General features: G+C 43.7%; 2 protein-coding genes across 2 annotated transcripts; one reads left to right on the top strand and one right to left on the bottom strand.

Annotated features, from left to right (window-relative positions):
* The first annotated feature begins 889 nt into the window (after positions 1-889).
* ttc36 (tetratricopeptide repeat domain 36) lies at positions 890-2,126 on the top strand. Its single transcript, XM_086035996.1, has 3 exons — positions 890-1,034; positions 1,310-1,498; positions 1,741-2,126. The coding sequence occupies exons 1-3, from the start codon at positions 929-931 to the stop codon at positions 2,010-2,012; spliced, it is 567 nt and encodes a 188-aa protein (XP_085892122.1). The 5' UTR covers positions 890-928; the 3' UTR covers positions 2,013-2,126.
* Positions 2,127-2,883: 757 nt separating this feature from the next.
* LOC147144795 (F-box only protein 40) lies at positions 2,884-8,785 on the bottom strand. Its single transcript, XM_086035977.1, has 3 exons — positions 8,773-8,785; positions 5,930-7,688; positions 2,884-3,136 (listed from the first exon to the last, which is right to left on the bottom strand). The coding sequence occupies exons 2-3, from the start codon at positions 7,682-7,684 to the stop codon at positions 2,969-2,971; spliced, it is 1,923 nt and encodes a 640-aa protein (XP_085892103.1). The 5' UTR covers positions 7,685-7,688; positions 8,773-8,785; the 3' UTR covers positions 2,884-2,968.
* Between the last annotated feature and the right edge of the window lie 889 nt (positions 8,786-9,674).

Genomic DNA, 9,674 nt, shown 5'->3' on the forward strand with positions numbered 1-9,674 from the left:
TCACAGATATTCTCATGTCAGAGGGAATGGGAAAACCTTGAAAAAGCCATGAGATTTAAAGCAACACTGTGTCATGTCAGTTTTCGTTGATTATGGCGGCGCCATGTCGAAAAAAGCGGTAGTGTTTTGACAAAAGTCAACCACATTTCCGATGCACGCCATTCATGTATTGTCGTGAAATTCCTGAGCTCTCGCTGGCCTGCAAGTTGGACTGAATTACATTTCTATTTCCAATGTCTGTGTGAAAGCGATGAGGTAATGAATATAATTTTGTTTAAACAACACTTTTGTTTTTTGGTTTGTTTTGGCACGACACCAGTAATAGCACGTAGACGTTCGGATCGGCTTCCGTCCGTATAGCGAAAGAAGGAAGTGAGTATGCAATTCAGGACATTTGTATATATATTTTTTGTGTGCCAGGGTTGCTCCCATCCTCCTCAAAGTTGCTTAGTGCCAGTAAAAGTGATACAGACCCCCCCAGGGCATGACAAAAGTCCCATTCAACTACTTGTAAGTCAATGTTTCATCAAAAGATTTTTTTTTTATTAAGGTAGAATTCTTGCCCAGTGCTGCTGTAAAGAGACTTTAAAACCGGGCCGATAATCCTGCCATGTGAACCGCGCTTTACTGATTGTGCCTGTCACTATATGTCACCAGCATAGATAGATGAACAAAGATGGTGTGGTAGCTTCCGATTCATTTTGTACCCATACAGTATCATTTATTTTTATTTATTTATTTTTGGGCTGTTCTTAAAGACTTTCCATCACAATGCAGCGTCATTGCATCTAACCACACACAGATGTGCTCAAAGTCCACCTCCTCTACCGCCCCCTCACCCGATTGGCTGGCTGCACTTTTGACAACCCAGACCCAAATCACCACTCTCTATACTCCTGCTGTAAACTTACAAGCCTTTTTGCTCACAATGGCGTCGGAGCACGACCGAGCGGTCCTGCAGGCCATCTTCAGCCCCAACACCCCCTTCGGGGACGTCCCCGGCCTGGACCAGGAGCAGGAATTAACAGACGATGGTGAGCCTTGATGCAGGGATCGGACAAATGTTTTCCGCTGAGGGCCACGTACACATGAAAATTGAAATTGAATGTTTGTTCAATACAGATTAGTTGTATTTCACTTTGTAAACAAAACATTTACATTGAATGTTGTTCATCAATATTTAGCTACAGTTTATCGTATTATCCTATATTTATGTTTTACTGACATTTTAAAATGAAAACTTTCCGAGATTTTTCTATGTCTGTGTAAAAACGTTCCCGTTTCCAAGCGTTTATCTTCCCCCTGTCAGACGGCCTCTTTGATGCGGACTCACTGAGGCAAGTGAAGGACTTGGAGACACGAGGTGTCTCTGCGGCTGAGGCAGGGGATTTGCAGGAGGCTCTTGAGCTGTTTGGCCAGGCTATATGCATTCTGCCACGGCGGGCGTCTGCCTACAACAATCGGGCGCAGACCCTGCGACTGCAGGGAAACACGAAAGGTAATAACAACAATAATAATAATGATGACAATGATAATACAGTGAATAATATTTGTCAGCTTTGACAGATAATAAAGAATATATGCCTGTGCGAGTTGTTATATTGTCTGTCTGCTTGTGTTGCTGCACTGGATGTGCAGCATTGCAACACATGCAGACATACTTGGCCTTAATGCAAGTGGACTGTAACAAAAGTGAACATGTCTTTTTTTGTCTTCAAATATGATCTTATGTGTCCCCAGGCGCTCTGGAGGACCTGGACCGAGCTGTCTCGCTGAGCGGGGGCCGGGGGCGGACAGCATGCCAGGCGCTGGTGCAGCGGGGCCTCCTTCGCAGGCTGACGGGCCAGGACGACGAGGCACACCAGGACTTCCGGAAGGCGGCTGCGCTCGGCAGCGGGTTTGCCCGCCAGCAGGCGGTGTTGCTGAACCCCTATGCGGCGCTTTGCAACAAGATGCTGCGCCAGGTCATCTGCAAGCTACGCAACCCCGACGTGTGCGAGCCGCCACTGTAGACACAGTCACAAAACTCAACTTTTTGCATCTTAAAAGAGAAAATTGAATTTTTAATTGTTTGTATACACATATTTTGGTCTCAATTGTGAAAATAAACAACAAAGTAAATCTTTCATGAGTTGCCAATCCCTGAAAATGTGTTCTCAATATTGCCAAATTTTGGCATCACAATCTGGTTGATGTGTAAAATACCGAAAAATAAATTGAATACAATGATGGTGAATTCAATGATTAAATGGTGACCAAACTTAACCAAAAAATACTCATTATAATAATTTAATTCATATGATCTCATATTTTATTTCAGTGTAATATAACATGATCATCTCAGCATTTGCTCAAAATGCACTTGAGCTTTTCACCAGTAGATGGGAGTGTAACCAACCATTTGCAGACGTGAGTGTGCGTCAGTCATTGACTGGTCACTTCATTAGGTACACTTGCACAATCCCATATGACACAATACTATTTATTTTTTACACTGGTCGGAGGGGAATTGAAGGTGGTCGCTGGATGTTTTTATAATACCATTTATATTCTCAGAGGCATTTTGAAATGGAGAGTGATAGTGCCAGCCAGTGGAGGCGTTGGTAAACCGCAATAATAGAACAATAATGCCCTGTGATGCCAGGTAATGAAACCCGCTTATGATTGACGCCAGTTAAAATGCCCGGGGGGGGGGGGGGGTTATTAAAGCCCCAATTTAAAAAAAATGCTCATGTAGATGCACAGGCGAAGACTCTCCATAACCTCTACAATTCAGGCTAAACTTAGCTCCTCCCATTCATACAAAGATCTTATACAGTGAAGATGTATCACTTCAACATACTTCCATGAGGCATCTTCGGGCAAATCAGAAAGAGTGCAAATATTTGTATCAGCTGCGGCTCCAAAAAAATGGTAAAAGTAAAGAATAGTGAACCACGTACATGCGGATAATTACTGTTTATTGCATTTAATGTCTTGCCTCTCTGCTGACCTCCTGCAGGCCACTTAAAGCCACGGGCTCTGTGCGCCGCTCCTTTTGGTAGAAAGAACACGTTCGGAGGTGGTCGGCCATGGAGGGCGCGTCGCTAAAGCGCCATCGCTCCACGGGGCCAAACAGCGAGCTGAACTCCCAAACCTGTTGAGCGCAACACATGGCAGGGAGGAAAGGTTTTGATGACAGTTAAGCAGAGGCACTTACAAGTAGTGCCGGGGTTGACAGGTATAGATGTATTGTCATTATATGGACAGCATGGAACTCGATTAATGGCATTGTGTTGTATTTAGTTTCGGACAGTCTATTGGTAACAACTGTTTTTGAAACAGATGCATTTTAAGGGTATAAGGGGCTCTTAATTGCATGGTTGGAATTAGGAACAGGAACTAGTTAGGACGGCTGCCTTTCACTGCCCAAAATACATTCAGAGCACAAATCTCAGTAAAGTTGTTTATATTATTTCTGCATTATGCTATGTTGGAAACAATCAAATCTGGCAATTAAAGGGAAAAATACTGACTCCCGAACCAGGTCACCAGTCGCAGCCCTCGGCGAACCATGTTTTCTGAGAATTGCCCATATCTTTTTACAAACATGGGGAAATCCAGGGTTGGGGAAGTAAAAAGGTGTCAGTAAAATCCTGCAGTAAAGTGCAAATACCAGAAAAAATAAATCTACTTCATTACTGTAACCACGTATTTCACACACTGTTAGTGCAGGGTGTTGTGTTTTGCGTCCATTTCAAAACACACAACAATTTATGACCTTCATTCAGGAGCACATGCTCAGCTGTTGTCGTTATCAACGTACTGTTTCCAGGGACGATTACCTAGCTGGCCTGTTGTCAGGCCATTCACATCACATCACCTAATGCATGCTGCTTGTCTTGTGATCCCTGTCCATACATAAATATACCGCCTTTGCCCTTTAAATCTCATAAAGTGGTGCTGGTTCAGTGTGCTTATTAAAGCCACAGTGTAACAACTTCAAAATTTTCTCACGAAACCTTTTAATTTGATGAACTTTTGCGGAGCTACAGAGTACAGACCCCCGGGAGTTTAAGAACAGAAATGTCCCAATATTTTTGTCTATCACATGTATGTCACATGACGTTTGTGCATACCTTAAACATGACCTACTAAGATCTATAATAGTGAACTGATGAAATGTTCCCAGCATGGTTTGTATTGTTGCAGAGGCGTGCTCCGTCTGGCTGGTGTTTACAATGTGGCAGCTGTTTCATATGGCTGACATTTTCCACTGACAGCTAACAAGGTAAGAGTTAGATACCAGGGAGGAAGTGATAGGGACGCTTAGGTCAGACTGCACTGCATGTGATACATTCAGTCCAAAATGAAATCCAAACAGGGATATTTTTGATGGAGGGGAGTCTTTAGCTCATCTGGAGTCAGGATGATCCAGGTTTAAACATCTCCGGGTGGAGTTTGTATGGACACCCCCTTGCTTGCGGGAGTTTTCTCGGGGTACCCTGGTTGCTCATCGCAATCAAAAAAATATCAGGATAATTAAAGACTTAAACCAGAGGTGCTCAAGGACCACGTTTGTTTTTTGGTATGGACGGATGGGCCAGGTCATATGTTCCTTTGTGTATGGGAAAAAATGGAAAAAAGATCATTATTAATTGTTACATTCTGTATGGGATAAAATGGAAAAAAAAAAGATCATTATTAATAATTAAATAATTTAGTTAAAATTTGAACTGTATTATTTCTAATGTATCTCATAATAATCAAGCTGTTCTTTAATAAGAACAATAAATAAATAAAGTTGAATGCACAAGTATTTTTCCAAATGAACCAATCAAGTTATGTGTCCTGTGATTGGCCAACAACTCGTCGAGGGTGTAAACCACCTCTCCTCGGTATAGCTCCTCTCACAACCATAATGAATACATGTTATGTTTCTTCGACTGCATCGTGTGACACATAACCCAAGCCAAGTAACCACTGTGTTGCGAAAAAACATCATAACAGTGTTTGTAATGAAGCTCATAGTGTTAGTGTCAGGGGCGGAGCCAGAACATGGCTAATGGGTGGGCCTGGAAAAATCATGGTGGGCCTGAATATTTCTCTCATTTTGCACAATCCTTCTGTCCCGACACATCGTATATTCAAATAAAAGGACAAACCGAATAATATGAAGTTCAGATCTTCCTTAGGCAATCCCAATTATGCCATTCTTAATATTCAATTTAAAAAAAACACAAATAATTTATAATTTACTAAAAATGTAAAAGTATATATTTTTTCATGGATCTCACTGGATGGGCAGTCTTTAAATCTGGGTGGGCCTGTGCATACCCAGGCCCACCCATGGCTCCGCCCCAGGTTAATGTGTGTGTTGTGCGTGGTGATTTGTGTATACGTGCCCTGCAATTGCCTGGCGACCAGCCCAAAGTCAACTGCTCCAGCTCACTTGCGACCTCAAAGTGGAAGTCAACCCAAACATTTTTTTTTTCAAGAATATGTTCTATTCAGGCCCACTAGTTGAAACATGGCATTCTGATTAAGATTGCGTTTATGGAGTATAGCAAAATCCACCTGTTTTTAGCCATCTCAGGGGGTGGCCATTTTGTCACTTCTGTTGACTGAAAATGACATCACAGTTGCTCAGGGCTCAGGTAATGACCAATCATGGCTTAGCTTCAGAGAACAGGTTAGCGGTGATTGGTTATTACCTGAGCTGATGTCATTTTCAGTCGACAGAAGTGACAAAATGGCCGCCCCCTGAGTTGGCTGAATCCGGGTGGTTTTAGCTGCTTAACTCATATTCCACAAACGCAATATTAATGAGAATGCCTTGCTTCAACTAGTGAGCCTGCATAGAACATATTCTTGAAAAAAAAAATTGTTTGGGTTGACTTCAACTTTAATGAAGACAAGAACTACAGAAAATGGATGGATGGATACTTACTTTCTTTCGGCTCTTCCAGGAGCTCCCTCCGTGGGAATACGTCTTCTTCTCCCATTTGAGGGAGACCATCCCTCGGGTCTGCAACAAGGTGGCGCACACCTCCCTCATCGGACGTGACACCTGCGATAACTGCGACAAGGTGAACGTGTCCAGGTAGCCGGCGACGTGCTGGAGTATCTCCAGGGGCAGCCGGCTCAAATGGTCCGGGTGATGTGACGCTTTGATACCCTGGAGCAGCTCGCGCGGGACGTCTGGCCGGATGACCGGCTTGTCGACACCGTGGTGGTATTTGACCTCAGCCGGTTGGCCCTCTGGGTGAAACCTAGTTTGGGCGAAAGTGCAGCCGAGGTATGCCAGGGGGCAACGTTGCAGGAACCAGCCGCCGAGGCCGGCCTGGATGTCAGAGTGCACATTCCTGAAGTGCGAGGGGTATTCGTCGCGGCGAAAGAAGAGGCCGCACGTGTAGCTGAAGGCCGAGCTGGTCTTGTTGTGCCGTCTGGTGACCGACTCCGATTCCGTGCGGATGCGTAGACACCGCGGTTTGCCAGTGATGACGTCGGAGAGTGACGCCTCGGCGGGGAACGGCGCAGAATCAAAGTTGTACGTTTGCGTCCCGACGTTGACGTACAGGCCGTCCAGACCGGTGCTTTCTGAGATGAGATGCCCTTTGAATTCTTTCTCCAGACAGCACAGCAGCGTGGCACTCACCTCGTCGCACTTCGGGACATCCTCGGCCGAGACGCCCAGATCCGCCGTGTCCACGCTCTGGTGTGCGACCTTGATCTTGCGATTGGGGTCCTTCAGGTGGCAGCGCTTGGCTCGATAACTGCTGGGGATGTTGAAGGAGCGGACAGACTTGACTTCGATGGGTTCCAGGCTCCCGTAAACAAAGTCCCTCTCCCTCGGGGTGCAGGCGGCGAGCTGTCCGAAGTTGATGAGCATGGCTCCGTTGTGCACCAGGTACATGTTGTACTCGCTGATGTTGGCCTCCTTGCCCAACCTCTCCAAGACGCCATCCTGCCAAGGTGCCAGGCCAGATGTTCCGTTCTCGCATGAGGAACTTTCCCTAGGCGGCTCGATTTTCTTTCCGCTCTCCACCTTTTTAGCTACATTTTTACTGGTCTGCTCACAGCCGTTCATCTCTTTCTTGAATATTCTCTCCCAGGAGCTGTACTTCTGAAGGCTTCCCTTGTCTAACTCGTCGCTTGCCATGTCACTTGGTTCCTCTTCCGTAAGCTCTGTGCAACCATTCTGTGTACATCCACCAGAGGCTAAACATGACTCTTCCTTTGTGACCCCAACGTCTAAATCTTCAGCATCTGTCAGTGTCAACTCGGGGAAAACGCTCTTCATCTTGATGGACTTAAACAGCCGCTCTTGATCTCTCAGTGCCAAGGAGACATCAAGGTGCCATTCGCTTTGTTGGGACACATTCCTGTAGAAAGTCAGGTCGTTGTCGGAAACGGGCCAGCGGTTCCACTCCTGAGAGCAGCTGACCACGCTGGCGGGGCACGCCTCCAGGTGCTGGGCCCGCCGATGCCGCGGCATGCTCAGCGGGCAGCCGTAGCCGGCGTTGAGGCAAGGAGCCGTCTCGTTGGGGCAGAGGAGGCGGTGCTCGTCCCACTTGCAGGCGTGCAGCGAGGCACCGCAGTCGTTGGGGCACCGGACCACAATGCAGCCGATGGAGAGCCAAGGTGGCGCCTGGCAGTGGACGGCGTAACATTGCTCGCAGTGCTCGTGGCGGACCGCTGGCATCCTCCTGAACATAAAGGCATTTAGATTGGCTCAACTTCAGTGGTGGGAAGGAAGAAGTACAACTATTTCATTGCTGTACTTATTTCAGCTATTTGTTCTTGACTTGAAGATTTACTTCACTTTTACGCCTTAAAAATTATCCATTGTTCCTTCTGGTGAACGTGCTGTGTCTTGTGCCAGAATAAAAACCACCAGCTTCTAAGAGTTAAATTCAAATTCTGTCCAGTCTGAAACAAAAACAAACATATTTCGGTAAGGTATATAGTTTTCGGTTGTTATGGTTGGCTACTTTAGCATTTTTGGGAGTCACTTCACCTTGTTACCCGTTCTTTTGAGCCAATGCTAGCGAACTTGTATGCTTTCCAGCGCAATGACATTTAAGAAGATAGAAACTATATTGTGTGAAAATAAGTGTTTTATTGAGTCTGTACTTGTTTACTTTTACTTATTTAGAGAGTTGAACAAATACTTTAACATCACTAGTCATTTTTCCACAAGTATCTGTACATGGAGTGAGTACTACTGCCACCCCTGGCCACCGTCCCATTCAGTTTACATACCATTTATCCTTATCTACCTTAGTGGGACAAACATTCATGCAAACCAGCATACATTTTAAGGTTGCTTTTACATCATTTAGTCTTTTTTTAAATCAAACTCCAGTTTGTTTTCCCCGTGGTTTGGAAAGGTTTTGATAACAGCAAACAAGACACTTGGTGAGGACCAAACCAAACCCCAAAAAGTAAGTATAAAGAAATAGTTTGTACTAGTTCGGGAGTTAACCTTAATGCAACACTGTTAATAAAGCCTTTTTAGCCATTTAGAGAAAGAAAAAAAAAGGGAGCCACATGACCCAGCAGAAATGATATCATCAAGCCAGATGATGTGACCAACTAAGGAAAATCCTCTTTTCTGTGTTTCTTATTACCGTTACATATTAATCAAATCACATTACAGTATTATTTTTCTTCTTAAGAAATGAATTACATTAAAAATAGTGCATCAAAAAAAATGTCAAATATTTTCTTCCAGATGTTTTAGTATCAAAATCATTGACAGCCAATGCAGTAATAGCAAATATTTCTCACCTTCTGTTCTTGAGTTTGTGTCACCTCGCGTTGACTGACCTCTTGCACCACGTCTGCCCTTTATAAATAGACGGGACTGGACCGCGATAGGAGGGTCCGGACGGAGCACCATTGTCACAGCCTCTCAAATGGGCCAAGGTCAAGTTACAGCGGCCATCAACTCTCATTTGTGTCTGATAAGCCCACCATTAAACACTTCAACTACTGCTACACACTCGCTCTGAAAACATTCACCGCTGTGGAATCTTGTTGATGTCAGTCTTGGAATGCACTAAAGCAACATTTGCACATGAAGTCATTTTGAAGAATTTGACAGGTTTTCCTCATAATTCCAAATCAGTTTCCCGTTTTCTTTCTGTAATAAAGGGACATTTTTTGGGGTTAATACACACAGGTGAAAGTAAATGGTGGTGGGCAGACTTGTGGTTGAAGACCACATTTTATTTTTAAAATGGACAGATAGGCCAAGTCATTTGTGGATGAGGTTAAAAAAAAGGGAATTTCATTTATGGAAACTGATTCACTTAAAAATGTGATAATAATTCAACGCCATGGCGAATGTAATTATAATTATTTAAAATAAAATAATGCATTTTTAATACCTTTTTTGTTTGACTAATTACAACAAATCAATTAACCAATTTCTTTAAAAAGATAATGCCATTAACATTATACAAAAACATTCATAAATACATTTATTATTTTTTAAATTATAAAACCCAGGTGAGATTTCAGGCAAAGTTTATACAATATGAAAAATTAAATATCATATCTCTCTTTATTGCACTTTAAATATTGAGTAAACATAAAAAATAGGAAACAGTTGCATAAAATACAATAAAGTGTCAATTTAAAAAAAAATCGTTTGCGTTTTTCGTTTGGTACTAAATCAGTCTAATTGT

This window comes from Filicampus tigris, chromosome 7 (assembly GCF_054856515.1).
Source record: "Filicampus tigris isolate MCC_2025a chromosome 7, RoL_Ftig_1.0, whole genome shotgun sequence".
Taxonomy (NCBI): Eukaryota; Metazoa; Chordata; class Actinopteri; order Syngnathiformes; family Syngnathidae; genus Filicampus; species Filicampus tigris.